This window comes from Gordionus sp. m RMFG-2023, chromosome 5, assembly GCF_954871325.1.
Source record: "Gordionus sp. m RMFG-2023 chromosome 5, tfGorSpeb1-WG-v2, whole genome shotgun sequence".
Taxonomy (NCBI): domain Eukaryota; kingdom Metazoa; phylum Nematomorpha; class Gordioida; order Chordodea; family Parachordodidae; genus Gordionus; species Gordionus sp. m RMFG-2023.
In genome coordinates, this window is record NC_088779.1 from 14,558,998 (window position 1) to 14,582,100 (window position 23,103).

Here is a 23,103-nt window from a genome sequence, read left to right on the forward strand (position 1 = left end):
AAAGTCACTTAATGTCATTTTCTAAAGTTTAATTATCGTCAATATATTTAAAATGGTGAAAATTACACCTGAATTAATTAATGAATCTCCTCAATATTTTAACCCGCTTAAAGATAGAGAAATGGATTTGAGAGGTAAATTATTTAAATTAAATCTATATAATTTTATTTACTTAAAGGATTAAAAATATCTGTTATAGAAAATTTGGGGGCTACCTATGTAAGATTTTTTGATATGCTCCTTGTATTATTATATATAAGAAGACGATTCTATATTATATTTTTTAATAAAAATTATAGTTGAATTCATCCAAAATAATGAATTGTTAAATAAATATGATATCTTAATCATATTATAATTATAATAATCACACAATTGTTTTCTTGAGTGAAAACCTTTAAATTTTATATTTATTCTTTTTAATCTAAGAAATTCCATTATAATTAACTGATCTAAAGTCATCAATAAATATTAAAAATAATAAATTCAATGGCCACCTTACACAAATAAATACAGGATACTTTAATAAATGGGATAATTTCAAATATTGCATAGTATAATTCATACAAAAATCATTTATTTATACAACCATGATCATTCATAAGGCAGGGTATAAATTTAATTTATAACTTAAACCATAATTTTGTACACTTTACTTTTCCCTGGTGACTTTTATTAATTTTCCTAACTCTAACATTTTTTCATATTTATTTTATTCAAATTTTTTAAAATAGATAAATATTACAAAACTTGAAAAACCTTTATATATTTTTAAAACCTTAGCACAACAAGAATCTTTATAATTTTAAGCACTGGCTCAGCCAAATCAAAATCTTTATAAAACTGTTTGTCTCTTGAATCAAACTGGACCCTTTATATATAATGGTTCTTTGGGTCCCTGTTTTACACAAATATGTTTTGAAGGTTCAGTATGGATATTTTATTTTTGTCATAAAACATATTTTTCTCCATTATTTTAATTATATTACCAGTTATGTATAATTATAATTATCTCTATTTATGATTTTTAATATGAAAATATAAATTATAATTAGTATAAGATGTCTTTTTTTAAAAAATTTATTCTAAATTTATTAGCTTATTATATTATTTTATATTAACCCTCTTTTGTGTGACATATCAATATATGATATAATTTTTGAAAAAAAACTTAATTTTGACTTTAAATGATCCTTAATATACTAAAAATAATTTTTTTAAATCTGTGTATTTAAATACACAATGTGTGTAAAAATATCATATTTTTCAATTTCAAACCTATAAAATATATACATAATTTTATTATTCTATAAATAATGTAATAAAACAAATTTATACTAATTTTCATGAAATAATTTTAAACAATTGTTTTTTATAGTAAAACATAATGATATACCATATTTGGTACAAATCATTTTCGTAACCAATTTATTTTTCTTTATATTTGGTGTCAATTGATATTCTTTTTTTTTATGATAGTGTTCATATTTTTGTTACATTTACAGAGTTTCTGCTATTGAAATTTTAAATGTTAATAATGGCAACTGTTCTTTTATCGATACCTTTAAAGCTACAAAATCTTGCCATACATTAACCAAGATTTATGAGCATCATATCAAGTATATGAAATACTATACAGTGATACCATTTACATGATTTTATGTGAATTTGATATAAAGTAATCAATAAATTGATTAAATCTACACCTCCCTATTTATATTGTAAACTTTTATAGCTGCTGGACATGGAATTTTAATTTGCCATCGTTCCTTTAAATCAAACCATTCACAATCTCCAACAGATCATTACCTATATGTACTTAGAATAATTACAGACTTACTATCATGCAATTTAGTACCATATAATTCTACACTATTTACTGATGACTTCTTTTTGATAAAAGATCCACGCTCCATCTTTTAGAATTTTTTTTCAGTTCGAAATTGGCAATTATAAATTCTCTTAGCTCTCACTGTAGCAATACTCCCTTTTGGATGAGTAATACCTCAAGTTCTATACCACAGGACCAATTATCAAAACACAATTTAAAATTGGAATGTAGTGGTACTAATTAGAGATCTGCAAAAGTAGCCCAGCCCGAAATTTTTTAAGAAAATTTGGGCTGGGTCTTGTCTGACCTTAGAAATTTTTTAAAATATATCTAAATTTTTCAATTTTATGTTGAATTTTTTATGTAAAATAAAAATATGTGATTTTATTTATAGAAAGTAGATGCCATATAACATATATCGTTTATTTTGAGTATAAAAATTAATTTCTATATTTAAATAAATTCGGACCAGGCCAGCAAAATTTTTTAAATCATATTTTGAGTTTGGGCCAGGCAAAATTTTATAAAATAAATTTTGGGCTGGGTTTGTAAAATTAGGCCTGATGCAGATCACTAGTACTAATAGTTGAAATACCACATTTCCGCTAGAATCAACATCTGCTGATCTTGAATCAAGAATTTCCTCATCTGATAAACTAAGGTTAGAATCATAATTATCTTCTGGAATACAGTACATTTTGACTATAGATAGCAAATAAATAACATTTAATAATATAAAAAAAATAATCAAAAAGGATCAAATTCATATTGCATTTGTGTGCATTATGTATCTGGGTACATGTACCTTAAAACTTAAATTTTAAACACTATTAATGAATATAGCAATATATTTATGTATAAAACATTTCTCTTACCTTTTAATAGGATTCTTAACTTCCTGTTCCTTAAAAATTTGTACAAGAGAAATGATATGATATATAAAATAAAAAAGTAACTATTCAAAAGTTATAAACTATTATTTAGAATTTTTATATTGATAGCTGTCTTTCATTTTTGACAAAATTAACTATAGAAATAAATAAAATCTATGTGTATCTATTATACGTCATGTGTATTAAACTCTAAAAAAATTTATATTAAAATTTACACAATAAATTTAAAATGATTGCAGATGAATTGGAAATTAATTTTTGATTTTTATGAATATGATGAATAATACTAGCTAATAACCCGTCAAGAATGACGGGGTTGAGAGGTAATTAGTTAGTTTTTCTCCCTACTTTTATGATAGTTGCTACCTGTTATTTGAAAATAATATCTTTTTATTCTTTATAACCCCCTCCCCTTTAGGCCAGGTCCCCAGGTCTGCAAAAAATTTTGTTTTAGATCAATATCTGATCCATAGTGGATAATAGAATTCCCAACCAAGCTGATAATAATTTTGAAAAATTTTCCATAAGTCCACTCCAATATAATTCATAAAAATATTATCCAAGCCTAGCTCCACCCATAATAATTTTAAAAATTTTTTTCTCAAACCTGGCCAATGCGTAATAATTTTTAAATTTTTTTCTCAAGCCTGGAGATAGATAAATCTCTAAAAACCATATTCATTTTTTATTCTTTTTAATCCCGCTCAATCCTACTTCAGACCAAGACCAACTCATTAGGACTAATAGTGAATATTATTTTTGAGTAAAAATATATTTAAATTAGCTCATACCTGAGACCCATATAAATATTATGTCTAATATCTAATATAGAAAAAATTCTCAACAGGTTCATGCTCATAATGTTGGGAAAATTTTCTCAAGCCTGCCAAAGACCATAATAATTTTGTTAATTGAGAACTGAAATAAAATATATAAAAGTCATAATTCATTTAAAAATAAAATCAGAATATGAAAGTTGCAAGGGCTTGGTTTTTTTAATCAGGTCTGGCGATTTCTGCAAAAAAAAATTTCAGGCCAATGTCTACCCCATATTTAAAATTAAAAAATTTCCAAGCATCTCAATTTTAAATTTTATTCAATATGATTTCTATCACAAATCTTTATTCTAAATATAAAATTAAATTTAAGACATTTTTATTAAATTACAATAAAAATAAATGGCAAAATTTTATGAAAGTTGCATGGGACTTGGTTTTTTGATCAGGCCTGGCTATGTTTGCAAAAAAAAATTTTCAAGCCAATGTATAACCCATATTTAAAATTCAAAAATCTTAAAGCATCTCTATTTTAAATTTTATCTAATATGATTTCTATCACAAATTTAAATTTTGATTTCTAATACATGCTCACGGTATATATTGCAACTACCTCTTTTTCTCCTAAATTTTAATATTTATATAAAATTTATTAATAATGTATATTTAGTACCATAAACAAAAACTAAATAATTACCCTTCAACCCCTTAGCTAGTATGATAATAAACGGCAGAATTTTAAAAATATCAGCTATTAATTAATTTCAAGTTGGTACACGCTTAAAACATACGACTTTGAAACGGGAGGCTTGTGTTCGACTCTCGTAGAGAGCAAAAAAATAACATTACACTATATAGTCTCCTTAAATTTTAAATAGATTAGGAAGATACGAAAACGATCATGTTTTGATTATGGAGATTATATATATTAGATAATTTGTTAATTATTTTATATATATTTTTATGATTTCTAATAGTATTCTTAAATTTGGATACCTTATTTGCTTTATTTTGATATATTCCTACATAGATATTTTATTATGAGTTTAGACTATATTAAAGGTAGATTATTATTTAAAAAATATATATACATATAAAATCCAAATAAGGTAAATTTTATTATAATGAAAATATATTTTTAAAATAATATATAAAAATCTTTATAATATAGGTTTTATGGTGTCAGCAAATCATTATTTTGAAATTTTAATTAAAATATATAACAATAAAATGTAAAACAATTTTTTAAAAAATATATAAAATACAAAATAGGTAAAATTTTATTTATTGAAAATATAATATATTTTTATATTGGATTATTGACTAAATTTCACTTCTTTTCAAAATTCTTTACTATCCTCTCAAAGTCAGTGAGAGTAGGTGCTGGCATATGAACGCTTATTAAAGTTTGTCATATATCTAGGAATGTGGTCCTAATATTTTTTTGGATTGCTGAAATCCCCATTGAAGGAATAGGCCAAGTTAGGATAGTTACAGCCAGTGGCTAAATTCATAGATAAAAATTTATTTAAATAATAAAGTACTTTATTATTATCTAATACAAACCATGAATTTTTTTTTCAATAATTATAGGATACTTAATAAAATTTGTGGCTGTTATGTATAAAGCTGATTGTACATGTTTTAGTATATAATAAAAAGTTTCCTATATAAAATAGAATTAAAGATAAAACGGAAAAATTAAATACTTTGGTCATTCTCATATAATTAAAAAATTTCGCCTTAAGAGCTTAAGAAAGGTGGTGTAAAATTCACCCTCTTTTCTTTTGCTAATATTAAGATTGTTTTATCTACTCCCCTTCAAGATTATTTTGTATAAAAACAATACTTTGTCGTGCATTAATAAAATCGCTTTGCACTATGAATAAAAATAGCCTCGATCGATCCAGTTGACGCAGCGATATCTTCACTATAAGGTAAATAAATATGGTTTTGATTCAGAAACTTTGAATAAAGCCCTGCAAATTTTACCCCGAGCTTAACCCGGATTTTTATTTTACGCCCTAGTCTGATTTTTTTTAAATTAAAAAATATAAATTGGACGTATTAAGTTAAAATCACTAATTGATTTGTACTTATCACAGATAAATTCGATTTTTTTTTAAAACAAAGGAAAAACATTTTTTAAGCCCGAACCAATTATTTTCAAACATTTGGCAGGGATGTATCATCTGAGAAATTTCCCCAATTTATATTTTTTTGATAAAATAATCAGGATCTGTGTCATATATTGGAAAAATATATTTTCTTGGTTCATATCTCATAATTATGTGTTGTTTTTATATGTAGGTTCAATTTCGATAAATAGTTCACTCTAGTAATGATCGGAGGGTAATTTTTTGAAATATGGATAAGAGTATTAAAGGTTTAAGAGATATAGGATAGGGTCAGCGTCTATAAGAGCGGGAGGGGTAGGAACAGTTTGCATCCTATTTTTTTGATGGGGTAGGCTGCTTTAATGGGGGTAGAAATTTTTTGGGGGGTTGTCTATTAAATTTTGAGATGAAATAGGACAAAATTTATTGCTGTAAAAATTAATACTTTTATTATAGAATTATTATAATACAATTATCGACCAAATCTATATATAGCAAACAATCATACACATTGTTTTCCAAATAAAACTTTCTGCTATCCTTTTAAATTACATTTAAAAGGATTAGATATATCAGCAAGCTCATAATGTCATAATAATTAATTCATTGTAAATAATGGAGATTTTGATTGAATTTATTATCTAAAAAATAAATTCTTTATAATCAAAAAATTAGTTGGTAGAGATAGATTAATTTAAGTTATCTTTATAAATTCTTCAAAATAAAAATAAAGAGACACCGCCGCCGAAGGTGGCGGGGATTTTTTAGGGGAGTAGGCAGAAGTTTTTGAAGGGGGTTTGCATCCAATGAAAATCCTGTCATGTAGACGCTGGATAGGGTAGACCAACTTCCTCTTCTAATTTCAACAACTAATAATTTAAATTTCTGAAGAAATAATTTAATGAACTATATTGATATTGCAACAACCATTTTTATGTTAAATTGTCCATCTTCTATAATGCAACGCAGTGGCGTAGCTACGGGGGTGGTTTTCGGGTTTGGACCCCTCCTAGAGCAAATTTTTTAAATTATACTCAAAAGACTTAAAATTGACTTTATATCAAATAAATACCATTAATATTTATATTTTTTGGTTTTGATGTTTGTGAAAGGATAATATATTACTATTGAAATTATTCTGGGTAGTATTATTATAAAGTCATTGAGAATAATCTACTAAATTATAATAACATATTATTGATGCATTTAAAAAATATATTTATTATATATTATCGAAGATATGGTTAGGCCCGTTAAAGGGGGTCTGGGGGCGAAGCCCCCCCCCCAGGATTTTATATGTATGGACCCCCTCTAAGGAAAATTTCTAGCTACGCCACTGATGCAACGTGTATATTTGTAAGAAATCATTTCAATCTTTAAAACCCTCTCATGATGTTTACTCAATAAAATTTGTTAAACAGCTAATATGAAAGGATTAAAGATATAGTAACTAAAATATAAAAATTTGACATTTATTATGATGATGGGTATAAGAGTGGAAATAAATTTTATTATAGACATAATTGAAATAGGGGCCAATATGCATACGGACTAATATATATATATCTAGTGAATTTATTAAAGAATTGAAGAAATAGGAAACATAATAATTGAATATTGTTTAAATAATATATTAAGTCTATTTTTAAAACATGGAAAAAATTCAATATTGACCTGTAAAATAATTTTTTAAAGGAAATTTCTCGTTGTTTCCTTACATTTCCCTCAATTATAGTTTCCCTGGAAATTTAAATCTCTAGTTCTACCAAAGAATCGAAATAATTCATAAAACTTAAACCTTTAATTTTTTTCTCGAAATTATAACATTAAATAATTTTAAACTTAAACTCAGACTGAAAATCCTAATTTCTTATTTTTTTATACATTATATATGTAATAATTTTTTTCTTATATAGGATCAGTTTGATTGCATGGATTTTTCAGACAATGAAATTAGAAAATTAGACGGATTTCCATTATTAAAAAGATTGAAACATTTATTATTAAATAATAATCATATTTAGTAATATATAAATGGACTATATGTATATAATTAGTTTTTAGTCGTATAAGTGAAAATCTATATAAAAATCTTCCAAATTTACAAACAGTGATAATGAGCTCAAATAATATATCAGAACTAACTGTAATGGATGTTCTTAAAAACTTAAAATATTTAAATACATTGAGGTATTTTCATTATCATTATATATATATATAATATAATCATTATTTCAGCTTGCTAGGAAATCCAGTTACAAAAATTTTGAATTATCGTTATTATACAATCTACAAACTACCACAGCTTAGACTACTTGATTTTCAAAAAATTAAACAAAAGGTATATTTTTCCTCTATATACAACTAAATCACTTCCAAATTTTAATTTAGATTATCTATAAAAAATATATCAGAGACCTATTTTTAAGCCTGGCCCGAATTTTTTAAAATATGTTACATTTAATTTTTATTGCTAATAGCGACGATTTAAAAGCAAAACTTTTTAGGCGCCCTGGTATATTTAAAAAAAATTAAAATACGGTCTAGCCCTGGATCTGCAGGTCTCTGAAAAATATATTGGGTCTATATCTTATGCTATTTATTTAAAAAAATAAAATTGGTGGCAAAATTATATTCAATTTCATATTATTTCGAATAAATTCAAAGTATATATTCAGAAAAATATTAACCCAATAAAAATTTTTTATATTAAGTAACTGACTATACAAAGGCACTAATTATAGTTTCGCTGCGAGCCCTAACACTAATTCATACTTACAAAAATTAATAGAACCTATGAAATATGCCCAAAATGGAACTTTTTTATGGGACACCTCGATAAACATTAAAAACTTCAATTATGACATCAGGAATAGGATTAAAAGTATTAATGAAATATTGGAAAAAGACTGAGGTGTCCTAGAAATTGAAGATCATTTATTAAATTCATGATTTCTTATGATTATTGCTCTCCCAACTTGTTTTTTTCTATATTACATTCATGGTCGACTTGATATTGTCTACATAATATTCTATTAAAAACGAATATGTACATAAAAAAATATCTATCCTTATATATTTTTATCAATACTTTAGGTAATTATGTAGATATACATATAGCTTTGAAATTTTATCCTATTATTTATGATTGTTAATTTTCTTTTGTTTAATAAAGAAATCCCCAAAATTGCTATAATCCTCATCTATTATAAATTGCACTTAAATATTCAGCTGACTCTTATCAAATATGAACATTATATTAAAATATTACATTTAAAAAAAGGAAAGAATAGAAGCGGAAAAGATGTTTAAAACTTTAGAATCTAATAAAATTGTAAAGGAAAATGTTTTTACACCCGGAGAAAAATTACAATTTGGGGAGACGAAACAAGATGTCAAAACTATATCAAATAAGAAAAATATAAATGCTATAAGAGTAATATATTTTATTTTGATTAATCTTTAAATAATAATACAGGAAGCAATCGCCAAGGCCTCAAGCTTAGATGAAATTGAACAATTACAGATTCTCTTGAATGAAGGAAAACTATAAATTTTGAATATTTGACGAATACATTATATTTATTTGTGATATAAATATAGTTTTAGTCTATTTGCTTTGTGTGATTTTCTGGGAAAACGCCCTTCTCTTTAGTTTCAACTTTTATTCCAAACTTCCACCCAGAATCCTTAAAAACATATAAAATATATTATATAAAATTTATTGTTACTAATTCTTGTTGTGAATCTATGACATATATATAATCTCCAGGTTCGAACGATAATTCGTCATTGTCTTCCTTTGTATATTTATATAGAGCTTTTACCTAGATTTAATATATATGTTGAATTCTATATTAAATAGACGAAGATTTTACTTCCCAACTACGTTTTAGAAACGGCTGGGATAAACATAAAATATTTTTTTAAACAGTGAAGGGTTAAACCCCATCAGTTGAAGACCTATACTCCTTTAAAAAAATTTGACTTTTTCCAAAAATTAATTTCAAATATCTAAGAAAAATGATCAAATTTTATTATGATTTCATGCAAAATTGACCAATGTCGAATTACCATTTTTTAAAATGGATATGACTGTTATATAGTAGATATTTTTAAATCAAAATTTTAAAGCTAGCTTATATGCTTAGTTATAAATCTAGTAGAATGTAGGTGCCATGTTTGTTTTAAGAATCTAAAACTGATATTAGCCTAGAAATTTTTAAAAAATATCATTTAAAAATAAAACATCGGATATATTTCTGGTAAAACAAAATATATTTTATACTAGCTCTCATTTAGGATATTGAAATGTCAGCGTTAATTACCACTGCTGTATTGTATGAATAAATAGAATGACGTAAATTGATCAAATCATATGTTTTTCTACTAAGAACAAAAAATTAAAATAAGAATTTAATTTTTTTTAATTATAAATTACTACTTACATTAATGAACTAAGTCTAGTAGAAAACTGAAGCCAAGTTTTTAATATAAAAACTGACCACTCACTTCCTAAATTCAAGTTATGATCCTTAATCTACAACTATTTATGTTAGTTACAAAAAACACTTAAAGTGGGTGCTTAGATTTTTTTCAATAATTTGCCATCCATAATTTTTTTACAAATTTAAAGCACTTTAGTCAACTTATAAATAACCATTTCCAGTTTGCTCATTTTTACCATATTATATATTATGTCATTAAAGCTATGTATTTTTATTGAGTTTTCGCAAGTCACTAATTATTTTTACCAGGCTCGTATAATAAATTTTGTGGCCTTTAATATTTTGTTAAGGAAAAACTTTGGCTCGGCTTTAAAATATTTCAATTTATTAAGCACTTGCCTAAAAAAAAATTTTTCCCATGCTGTTGGCCAATTCGCTCTTGCATTTTAAGTAACCATATCTCAGTAAATATGCCAGTTGTAAAGTAAACATTTAACAATAACTTTTATTTCAATCTGAATTCAATAATATTTAGCAGAATAAAAATGAGAGAAAGAGAAAAGAGTGAAAAACAAAAAAATTGTATTATATATAAGATCAAAAAAAGAATATATATAATTATAAAAATAAATTCTAATCAGTTTGGAATCGAAACATCCATTAACCAGAATCTGGAACCCTCTTAAAGTTTAAAGGAACCAGAGCTATTTTAAAATTTCCAATACACCCAACAAGTGTAAGTAATTTATATATATTGGAATATTTGATACATTTTAAAGTTTAATTAAAATCAGAACCAAAGACCTTCATGGGCCTTAATTTGTCGATCAAACCTGGCGCCCAAAGTAAACAAAAATTAGGCCCCATTTAATAATAAAAAAATTCCCAAGCCAATAAGTTTCAACGTTTATGGGAATGGTAAATTATTATCATCGTTTCATAGAGGATTCTGCAAGGGTATCAGCTCCTTTGTATGAATTATTACTAAAAAATGTACCTTTTGAATGGAAAGATGAGGAAAAAGTTGCATTTGAATTATTGAATTACAAATTAGCAAGGAAATTCTAATATGTTTAAATAGTGATTTTGGCTGTTGATGCATCCAATAAAGGAGTGGGTGGAGCTTTGTTGCACAAGATAGAAGGAATGGAGAGACCAGTGATTTTCTTTTCGAAAATATTCAGAGGTGTAGAAAGAAGGTATTCAGTAATTGAACAAGAAGTTTTAGCAGTCATTTTTGGATTGACGAAATGCAGAGAATATCTGATTGGAAGAAAATTTGTTATACAGATCATAAATCTTTGATACATTTGTTCAAAAAGAATAATAAGGAATTGATGATGTCTCCTCGATTGCAACGATGGTTGGTGGTTTTGATTTAAATCATTTACCGGATATTTTGTCAAGGTTAGGAGCTAATAAGGATGAACAGGATATGAAGATATATAAAGCTAAAAATGGGGAAGAAGCTCTCATCAAAACATTAACTCGAGTTTTAAAAGGTAATTCTACTAAATGGGAAGATATTCAAAAATATACTTTAAAAGATAAAGAATTAAATTTGGTAAAATTATGGATTACAGGGAAAAAACAGTAAAATGATCAGGAAAATAAATTTCAAAATTGGAAACAGAACGATAGTTAAATATATCATGAGGGAAAATAGAGCTGTTATTCCTAGGATTTAAGAGAAAAAGTGTTGGATATATTGCATGCGGGACATCTAGGAACAAAATGAAACAATGGGGAAGGGAATATATATGGTGGCCGGGTATGAATGAAGAAAATTAGGGAAAGATTGTGAATTTGTAATGCCTGTGCTAACATGCCCCGTAAAGATAAAAATAGTATTTGGCCGAAAACCAAAGGACCGTGGGAAAGAATTCATTTAGATTTATTAGAATGGGAAGGGAAAAAAATTATTTTGATGGTTGATTCTTTTTCTAAGTTGATAGAGTTTGCTGAAGTACTTGGATTAACCATGGGAATTGTAATGAAATATTGTAAAAATATATTTTCAAGATTTAAAATACCTAAAAGTATTGTATCGGATGGTGATCCAGCATTTATTAGTACTGAATTTAAAATTTTTTGTGAAATTAAATATAATTTGAAAATCTCATTTTAGCGAAAATGTTTTCCAGCATGTCTAGACTACATATCCTATGAAATTTAAGCAATTTCCGCCATAAACTTTTGTGTATTTTTCCATTTATATGAAAAATCTATATAAATGAATGTATTTCAACAGTTTCGGACAAAATTGTTTTAAATTAGTGGGTACTTCTCTGTGCATGTTGGAAATTATTTCCGGTCAAATAGGATTTTTCAGATTTAAAAACCGCTTTCAGAAAATGATATTAGATTCAGAGGTCCCAATGAATTCAATATCCCAATACGACATAAAAAAAATTGAGTTAAAAGTTTAATTTATTTTTAAAAAAATATTATAAAATAACATAATAAAAAGATATTAAAAATAACATAATATGAAAAGATATTAAAATAGAATATTTGGTAGAACCGGATCATGGAAATTTTAAAATGAGTTCAGGACCTTAAAATTATTAAAATAGGTACGGTTTCCTATAAATTTTAAGAGGCTTCCAAGTTCTGACTCCTAGATTTACTCCAGTTCAGAGGATTTTCCATAACCTGCTTAGAATTAATCCATGAATTTAATAATTAAAAGTATATTACATTTATAATCTATATAATACAATTTCCCTTTGTCCCTCTCTTCTCATCATTCTTCTGTAATAAAAAAAAAGATTTTCATTATTATATTACTAAATATATTCCTTTAAATTTTTTTCAAAAAAATTATCGGGCTAGGGCCGGACAACAGACCTTGTAAAAATTAAGGCCCAGCGAAAATCCCGATAAAAATTTATAGCTCTAAAATAGCTATAAAATCGCATATAGCAAAAACCAGAAATGGCCAACAAAATAAAAATGTCATTATTCTTATAAAAGGATACTAGAATGTATTTTTTTGTAAAAATCATGATTCATAAGAAAAGTTAACTAATTAAGTCAGCATCCCTTTGCTTGCAGTATTTTTATATAGTAAAGAAAATTAAAAAAATTTGTAGAATGATTGGTCAAAAGAATTCGAAATCAATTTTATATATATTTCGATTTCAATGCAAAATTAAACAATTGTAATTCTCCTGCTTGAAATAGTCGACTAAAGATTTAGAGTGACCTCGACTATACAATAACACCACATAACTTAGAAGTATATTGCCAAAAGAGACACCTTCCAGCAAAATATAAGTTCTTTAAGTAATTTAGAAAAAATGAAAGGACTAATTACAACATTTTTTGATTAATTTGAATATTCGTTAAATCAAGATTGCGCTGGACTTGAATTTTGAATTGAAGGACCAAACTCTGGGTCTCAGTAAACTCTATTCTGAAAGTTGGATTTAGGTAAAGTTTACAACCTATTTAATAAATCTATAGTTTCATTCATCTTTAAGAATGGTTGCCAAATTGGTTGATTTAATACGTATTATTAGAGGTATACCGATACCACTTTTTAGATACAGATCTGATATTATATATCGGCTAATTACCAATCCGATATTTCTAAATTTTATTCGTTGTTACAATTGTTTTAAATAATAAACATTCTTATAAAAATAAATGATGTATTTTATTTTTTTAAGCATATTTTTAATTATTTAGTTCGTTTTTTATATTTATCACTTTAATTATATAATAATGTTCTTAATAATAAAAAAAATTCTTAAATATTAAAAAATTATGAACCAATGCTATAAAATTTTAAATTAAGACGCCATTTTATCGGATCGGAAAATTTAATAGATATTTTAAAAAGATATTAAAAATATTTGTGCATCCCTAGATATTATTATTAATAAATTAGAGATGTTTTTTAAAATTTTAATATAGTCATTCCCTTTCTCGCTGTTGGGTTATTTAAGTTTGCAGAAATTATTAAACAAAAATCTTTTTGATACCTAAGTATATTCACACAACTTTTAGATAATTGTTTTTACAATTAAGATACTTCCAGTCCAGACAAACAAAATTTTAAGTAAGCCATTTTTTTTTGAAAGAAATATTGTTGATTGTATATTAACTTTGTTAGTCATTTGCACTTTCCGAGAAGGGTGGATATTTTTTAAGAATAGGAGGTTGAAATAATAGAACCATATAATATAAAAGAAATAAAAATTTATAAATTAAAATTTTGTTAAGTTATTGTGTATGTTTGTTCAGAATTTTTTTTATATAAGAATCGGTGGAATCGGCCTGATATGTGATAGTACAGTATCAGCAAAAAAAATGGCACACCGGTACATCTCTGATATCAATAAAACAAAGTAATGCAAAATTAAACATATAGATAATAATATATTTAAGGAAAAAATAATGATAAATAACAACTTTGTATTGAATATTTAAATCCTGCTTTTCCTCGTCATTTTCTTTAATATTGCCTTGATCCTTTTGAATTAGAATAAAAATAATTTTATTAAATATAATTTGTTTTTACTCAAATTTTATGGCCTGGAATAGTTTGAGTAAATAATTTTCTTTGAAATATTAAGTTACTAAGGGTATAGGTATAGTAATTTGACAACCCTCTAAAAATATTTGGAAACATTTATCAAATAAAAAACACGATTCATTTATACACAAATTTGAAACCTTTATTAACTGTGTGCTTATTTAGTTTTAATAAGATTTCTTAATATAATAAAAACTTTCATGATATGCCTACATGTTTAGCCATAATTCTTTAAGAATGGCAAGTCAAACCACTATATCTCATTTTAAAATTAAATAAACCAGAAGGTTAAATTTTACCATAATATAGTTTTTATTAGTTTACATCTATAGAAAAATTTTATAATTTTGATGAAATTTAAAAAGATTTTTACACGACAGAATTTTAATTTTTATTAAAATATATAATCATTTATATGTAAATTAAAGTTTATAGCAAAGTTTAAACACTCTTCTATAATTTTGGAAAGTTCTATGAGTATTTATTATGTCTAGATATTATTTCAATCATGATTAGTAAATTTAGAGCTAGGGGACTTGCTAAACCATACATGTCAATCCATTTGAATGATATTTTTTAGCATTATTCGATATGGTGAAAAAACACAAATCGAAGAAAATTAATAAGGGTCAATCATTTAATATTAATAATTATTTAGAAATATATTAATTTAATATATTAATATTATAATGTATTAGGCTATTAAGGTATATAAAAATTGTAAATCAACAAGGATCACTAACCAACTAACAAATGGAAAATAATTCACTTGAAAAAATCCCCAATAATAATTCTTAGAAAATAATTCTCCGGAATTAATTTTCTCAAAAGTTTTAAATATATTATTTGAGGATTTTTATTTCATGGATATATTTATAGGATTTTTTTCCGGGGAATTATTTTCCTAGATTCTACAGGTATTATCTACATTATCTGCCTTATTTTTAAGATATAAATCACAATAATTTTATGTAAAAACAATATAATTAATTTTTAGCAATATTTAATAATAGAGATTATGTAAATATTTTTATTTAATGTAATTTGCAAAATGTTCATATATGTAAAATTGATTAAAATTATGATGAAGTATAATATTATTGCCTTAATTTTATGTAATTAACAATAAAATCAAATTTTAGCAATATTTAATAATAGAGATTATGTAAATAAAAATCGGTCATGGTAATGTAATTATATATTTTAAAGTTATAGAAATAATCTAATATTTTATTTGACATTTTTATTTTAGGTATTCCTAGATCAAACTCTATGAGATATTACAATATAGATCAAGAAATTGGCACATTTGTAGTGTAGGGCAAAATAATAAACAGAGGATATTCACAGAGGAAGAGGTGGGAAATATATAAATATCTGATTCGAGCCAGCCACATTTTTTATGGCCTTTCAATTAAAAAGGTATAAATTTATTCTTCATTATTTTATACATTGCTTTTTAGATAAAAATATTGGCCTACCAAATGGCAGTAATTAAAAAAATTTCCTAAATCTTTGAAAGACAATTCAATGGCGAAGAAAATGTTTTATACTTTTTAATTTATATAAAGGCTTATTAAATGATTGTTAAGTAAATGTTTTACATTAAATATTTAAGAATATTAGATGAACATAAATTAGAATGTACAGCAATTAACAACATGATGAAACTGGACTTACAACAGTTCAAACCCCATCCAAGATAATTGCATAAATGGGTCAAAAACAGGTAGGATCCAGACTTCCGCAGAAAGGGGTACCTTAAATACATTAGTCTAACTGTAAATGCAATTGCCTATACAATTCCTCCAATGTTTCTTTTTCACAAAAAAAAATAATGACTATTTTGGAGATGGCCTACCTGACTCTATAGGGGTATCAAATGGTTCAGGATGTAGCAAGAGGAGGATTTTATTATTTTTTTAAAACATTTTTCTAGACATACTCGGTGTACTCTAGTGTCCAAAGTTTTATTAAGCTTTGACAATCATATATCACACCACTCCTATCAAACTGTCAAATTTTGTATAGATACGGGGATAAGTCTATTATATTTGCCACTCCACTGCAAAATTACAGCCTCTTGATCGGTCTGTTTATGGGCCTCTCAAAAAATATTACAGTAATGCACTTGATTCCTGATGCGTTATCCAGGAAAATTATTTGCAATTTATGATATTCCATCTGTTATTAAGGATGTCTTGCCTTTAGCAGCATCACCTCTCAATATAGCAAATGGTTTTAAAGCATGTGGAATATATCCAATGAATCAAGATATATTCAGGAAAGAAGATTATATCTCTATGGGGATTCTATATGTGAACTTCCTAAAATCTCAATATTAGAATCAAGCTATGTTTCTTTAGTATTAAAAAATATTTTAAATATTAATAGAACCTTAGACCCTCCCCCCATACCTTTAGCCTCATCGTGGTGGGAGAGTGGTAACATCTTTTGGCGGCTAATGGAGATATAAAAGGTTACCTGTGGTCTGGGTATACAATAGGATCACCGTCTCCTCGGCAGGGTGTAAAAACCAATAGGGGTTGATGTCAGGAAGGGTATTCGATTGTAAAAACCCTACTACAAAATTTCCTAATGATTAAAAATTAGAGGGAAAACTGGCCAACGGTAAACCTGGAAATCGTCATTAAACGGAGAAAGAGAATAGAACTTAGATATATGTAATGATGCTCCATCATCCACTTATGTTCATTTAGATGATATTCTAGTCCATCCAGCAATTTATCAATATCCTCGAATCATCCCAAAAAAAAGAGTGAAGAGAGTGAAAATAAGGGCCGAGATTCACATCCACTCCCTATAAAAAAAATTGATGGAAAAAAGAAAATATTTGCTAGAAAAAAATGTAAAAAAAATTATTTACAAAGATATTTGTATTTATTGAGCTGGAATATATAAAATATCATAATGGCGAAGGCTAGTACCAATGCAGAAGCCAAGGATGGGCACATGGTACATGTTCAAACTTCGATAAATTTCTTATATGCCCAAAATGTTTAATAAATTAACCAAAATTATGTTTCAATTTTTTATAATTAACTTCAATTAATAAGTTTTATGATATTTTGAACATTAAAATTATTCTATACGTACATTATTAATAAATAAAAATACATTTCATTTGGCCTAAAAAACCAATGGTTTCAAAAGCCCCTGAAGTGGTTTATCTCACCCTGCTATTGGAGCTTGTTTTTCCACTTTTATAAAAAATAATATTTCAAAAAAATGATTATATTCTTAAAATTTTTTAAGACACCTTTATAGTGTAGTTTTAGATAAAAAGCCAAGAGCTATAGTCAATATTGTAAAAATCGGTTGGACTAACCCACTCTCCCCTATTAGGTTTATTAATTTGAGATAATGATTTTGTTAAACCTATGCAATATTCAAATCTATCTTGGCAGAATAGGTCTACCATTTCCTTGTTTTGGGAATATTTATGAAGTATTTCGAAGTCGCTTTAAAGCTCATTGAACTGCACTATTTTAGAAGTGATGGAGTTATGTTTTATTATATAAAGCAAAACTCAAACACTCAATTTGGATGCAATATAAGATTATCTTTTGATAATATATTTAATTTAAAAAATTATCGTCTGATTTTATTGGGTGTTAATAAATGACGTTTTATAACTATATTTGTTTGGCAGCCTAAATATTTTTCTATGATGAAGATTTGAAAAAAAGCGAGGGTAGTTCAACATAATATGAACTCGTCTAACCCCCTTTTGAAAATAAATTTGAGGATCCTGAATTATTTTTTTATCAAATTTTAACATTTTCGATCCAATTTTCTGAAAAAAGACTCCATCAAATTCTAAAAAAAAATTAAGGATATTCTAGATTTATCCCGGTTCCGAGTTCTGGTCTCAAACTTTGATTAAAATACCCTTAAAATTTGGAAAACAAAATCCAAAATTTAGCCCTTTAACAAAAATGAGAATTTATAAATAATTTATGAAAGACAAAAGAATCATTAATGATAAAGTTGAAATAACTAACTTCTGGTTCTTCGTCAAAAGGATTTTTACTGGAAGATCGAATATTTGTGTGAATGTCAATTTTATTATCTGTATAAAAATGAATGATTTTAAAAAAATATATAATACTTGTAATAATTTTAGTTAGTGAACTATTATCATCAACATTTTCTTCATTATCAATAACTTTGCCAGAAGATTCATGACTAAATTTTCATTGATTTTAATGCTAAAATTATAAATTACTTTTCAAAACATTGCCACTTTTCATTTTTTCCTAAGCCTTCCGCTAATATATCCATTAATTCACTGAGTTCATTATTCACCTTAATATAGATTTTTTTCAAATAATATAATGTAAATTAGTGTATAAGACCTGGGCCGTTAAGATTTTACAAAAAGTTTGTCTTAGCTCTTAAATTTGTTTGTACACATTTTCTGGCCATCACATTTTTAATGTCTAAATCTAATTTTTTCCCCAATGTCAATTTATGCTCTTATATTTCTACTCTATAGCTATCGATTTCTATAGAAACCGTTTTATAAACCAATTGTGTTTTAATATCTGTGTGTATATGTAATTGGATCTATATCATAAATAAATAGAGTAATTTTTGGTGCACTAATGATGTGAAGTTCTTAATGAAGATTTGTATTGGCATTTTATTGCATGATAAGCATTTAAAATGTAATTTAATGATTCATTAAAGAAGTATGAATTTCCGCCATACATCACTTATTATTTTCTTTAATTTTATAAATACCATTCTGAAGTTTGTTACATTTACATAATAATATATTATTATTTTAACCTTATTACTTTTTAAAATAATCTTATATAATTAATTTTTGATTGAAAATTGTAATCTTTTTTCATTATAATAGTTTATATTTATACCTTCTGTTTCTCTAATTATATTTTAACATTAATAAAATAACCATAAATATACAAACATTAAAAATTATTTTTTTCTTAATTCCTAAAAATAGATTTGGAAATATGGCGACAGCCAAAGTTAAAATCAATAATACTTTTATTTTATTTATGATAATTTAATTAGGCAGTTTTTATAACAAAAAGATATTAACTCTTTGTTTTAAATTATTGTTATTTCAAAGAATATTAAATAAATTTAAAATTAGAGATTTACAAGACCCATCCCGATTTTTTAGGTAAGGATTGTTAGGCCTGGGCCTTAATTTATTATGTAGAATTTGTCCGACTCGGCCTTTTTAATTTTTTGCATGGTCTGGCTTGTAGTATTTTTTTAAAAAATTTGTCTAGCATGATCCACGAGATTTTGGATTGGCCGAGCTTTGCAGATGTATAAATATATAAATACCTTTGCCATTTCATTGTGAAATTGTAGCTCGGCAGCAAAGAGCGATTGAAAATGGGATACTAAAAATGATATCCGTCTTAAACACATTTTTTTATATAATAAAATAAGGTTATTATTATAAGTATGATAAATGTGATGCTCACAAGACTATATAACAAACCACTTATCAAGATTTAGATAGAAAATTTGCTTATAACAGTTTAAATTTTAGTTTATCCATAAATATATTTTTGGTTTAGATTCAATTAGAGATTGACTAAAAAGAATAACACATGAACTGATGATTCAATATTGTTAACTTGTATAACTTCTTATATTAAAACGTATTAAATTAACTCGTATATTTTTAGCATTTTTACTGATGTCTAAGCCAAGCCAAAAATGGTAATTTATATATAAAATAAAATTGATAATATTTGAGAATGACAATAAAGAACCAGAACCTGACACCCACTATAAAAATTTATAAATAGAACCTATTTTAATTTCCCAGAACCAGTTTAAACAAAAGTGCAAACGATTTTTAAAGGGACAATTTATTCTTTAATTTTTTTGAGTGCTTTTACAGTTCAGGAACAGACCAAATCATGAAACCAGATTAAATTTTGGAAACCTGAACTTATTTATCAAAATTTTAAGAATCAGAACAGGATTACTTTTTAAAATATTCAGAGCATATTTTTAGGTTGCAACTGTTAGTTTTAAAAATTTAGGAAAATATCTGTCCTGGTGTATAGGTCCATGGTGCTGGACTCTAATTTAAGGTATGTTATTTTTTATTTATAAAAATGAGATATTAAATTTTGCTCCTCTTGATAGAAAAAAAATAACAAATAGTTTCTTTTATCATATTTAATATTTCTTGCCTAACAGCTAAAAACAACATCCAATTTATAAATGTATGGGAAAGGGAAAAAACACTATATATAAGAAATAGTTTTAAATTTTACGTTTGATATAAGGTAGGTAACGATTCGTGAAGTTCATTGTTTAAATCTTGATAAACCTTTTTAGCATCTGTTAGTTGGTCTAGAGCCTTATAAAAGTTAAATAAAAATATACTATATTCATTTAATATACTGTTATTTGGCACTTACATGAGAGATAATTTAAAAAACATTGTGCCATCAATAAGTATAAAAAAATTGTTATAAAATAATGAATAGAGGATATAAATTCAGAATTATTTTATTGAGAATTTAACATTTTTTAATACAGTTTCCATTTCATATAATATTCTCAAACAAATTTGAGTTATTACAGTCTTTCCATGTCAAACAAGTAACTGAAATTCTCCCTTTCCATTTTATAGATAAAATATGGGATGTGGTAGAAAAAAAAACGAAATTTTAATTCTGTAGATTATATACTTTAAGATAATAAGGGTCAAAGGTGACAAAATTAGCTATTTTTACCTTTTCTAATATTAAATAAGCATTATTAATTCTTCTAAATATTAAATTTGATATAAAACTAAGTCAATAAAATATTTTTTCAATCCAGATCAGACAGAGGACCCAACCAATTTTCAAAAGAGTATTTGCAAATATGTATTCGATCTGGTCATCGATCTTTATCAGGCTTAGAACAGAAGCTATATTTTTAAAAACAAAGAAATTTCAAGATTTTAAATTTAAATATAGATGCAAAGAATTCCAAATTATAAAATTATAATGCTGATTTTATTAAATATTGTTATGTCAAAATGCCTCATAGTTAATTCAATATTACTTTAAAAAATAAACTACAAAAAGTGAGAAAGGGTGAGAATCTAATAATAAAAAAATTTCAAAACTTCTCAATAATAAATTATATATTCTAAGCCATAAAATAATTTAAATTTTTTTGAGCATGTTCAATAACAAATATTATTCTTTTTAAATTATGGATTGACTTAGATTGCTAAAGGTAATTTAAAATATGAGGCAGGACTAAAAATTTGATAAGCTATATGGGAAAGTCAAAAAAATAAAATACTGGCTAGGTTAAAAAATAGGATATCTTTCAATCCAGGTTGGACCTAAAAATTAAAACTCAACAAGTCTCTTCAATGTATTAATAAGTAAAATTGAGATTTTTAAAATTATGATAAATGTTAATGAACTTTGTTAATCTTTTGATCATCCTTTTTTTTGTTTGCAGAATTTATTAATGTATCGTAACTATGTCTAGCAGAATCAAAATATAATAATTTACGACTTCGTTTATTAATTTTGTCCTAAATGATTAAGCATTATTTTGCCAAACAAATAATTGTTACTTTAATTTCAATAAATTGATTATTATAAGAATTTAATGGTATTAAAACTTGATTTTCTAATTTTTGAATATAATCTTGCCAAATAAAATCAAATGAATCTAATAAATGGCAAAATAAATCTTTATTTTGCCATTCTATTTCATAAGTTTCTTTGATTGCTTCATATAAACTTTTTTCACATATAGATTTTTCTAAACTTAAGCTATAAAAATGAAGAGTAAAATATTACCTTTAATTGAATTTATATATGCCTTTAAATCTTTGTACAATTTGCTGGATATTAACTAATTATAAACATTAAATAGAGCATATCAGATTATAATGAAAACAAAACTTGCTGTTTATTAAAATTTGAAATATAATCATCGAATAAGTCGTCTTTTGTTTTATCAACTTTGCCTAAATTTACAAGTATCTATAAAAATTTGTAGGTAAATTATATTATGTTAAAACCTTCTCCTTAGCCCTTACTGCACCTTTTTGAACAACAGAGGCAAAATTTGATTTTTTTTCATTTGACATTTACAAAAATTTTTTTTTTTTTTTTTTTTTTTTTTACATTTTATTATTTATTAAATTCGTGATGTATAAAACATGATAAAATAAAATAAAAATATTATATAAAAACCGTGGTGGGACTACAAGTTGTGTTTAATATAAAAATGGATGACAGGCAGGTCATTTAAAAAGCTAACAATGAGATTCGTAAGGATTGCCAAACATTTTCACTCTATTCTTTTATAATAATTTATAAGAGGCCTCGCCCCAATACAGCCACACGCTTAAAAAACATAAAATATTTCTTAACATGTTAAATACATATAAATAATTTATAAATTTATGAATAAGTTTTAATATTTAATAATAGTTTCAATATTTTATAACGATA

At 25.3% G+C, this 23,103-nt stretch overlaps 2 protein-coding genes across 2 annotated transcripts; one reads left to right on the top strand and one right to left on the bottom strand.

Moving 5' to 3' along the window:
- The first annotated feature begins 17 nt into the window (after nt 1–17).
- On the top strand, nt 18–9,398 carry LOC135929322 (U2 small nuclear ribonucleoprotein A'-like). Its single transcript, XM_065465855.1, has 7 exons — nt 18–134; nt 179–219; nt 7,534–7,640; nt 7,682–7,807; nt 7,856–7,958; nt 8,901–9,053; nt 9,096–9,398. The coding sequence occupies exons 1-7, from the start codon at nt 53–55 to the stop codon at nt 9,168–9,170; spliced, it is 687 nt and encodes a 228-aa protein (XP_065321927.1). The 5' UTR covers nt 18–52; the 3' UTR covers nt 9,171–9,398.
- LOC135929321 (myc box-dependent-interacting protein 1-like) lies at nt 8,985–22,824 on the bottom strand. Its single transcript, XM_065465854.1, has 13 exons — nt 22,668–22,824; nt 22,549–22,629; nt 22,444–22,498; nt 22,215–22,405; nt 22,059–22,172; nt 20,905–20,990; nt 19,955–20,030; nt 18,858–18,937; nt 18,741–18,817; nt 18,634–18,701; nt 14,485–14,544; nt 9,349–9,444; nt 8,985–9,306 (listed from the first exon to the last, which is right to left on the bottom strand). The coding sequence occupies exons 1-13, from the start codon at nt 22,734–22,736 to the stop codon at nt 9,223–9,225; spliced, it is 1,137 nt and encodes a 378-aa protein (XP_065321926.1). The 5' UTR covers nt 22,737–22,824; the 3' UTR covers nt 8,985–9,222.
- Nucleotides 22,825–23,103: the final 279 nt, after the last annotated feature.

Excerpts from the sequence above, each read along its gene's own strand:
- LOC135929322 (XM_065465855.1), top strand. The coding sequence starts at position 53 with ATGGTGAAAATTACACCTGAATTAATTAATGAATCTCCTCAATATTTT. Across the intron at positions 220-7,533 it reads AAAATTTGGGGGCTACCTAT|GATCAGTTTGATTGCATGGA; the intron begins GTAAGATTTTTT and ends TTTCTTATATAG. Across the intron at positions 7,959-8,900 it reads TTCAAAAAATTAAACAAAAG|GAAAGAATAGAAGCGGAAAA; the intron begins GTATATTTTTCC and ends ATTTAAAAAAAG.
- LOC135929321 (XM_065465854.1), bottom strand. The coding sequence starts at position 22,736 with ATGTCAAATGAAAAAAAATCAAATTTTGCCTCTGTTGTTCAAAAAGGT. Across the intron at positions 18,938-19,954 it reads TTCACAATGAAATGGCAAAG|GTGAATAATGAACTCAGTGA; the intron begins GTATTTATATAT and ends ATCTATATTAAG. Across the intron at positions 9,307-9,348 it reads TAGATTCACAACAAGAATTA|GATTCTGGGTGGAAGTTTGG; the intron begins GTAACAATAAAT and ends TATGTTTTTAAG.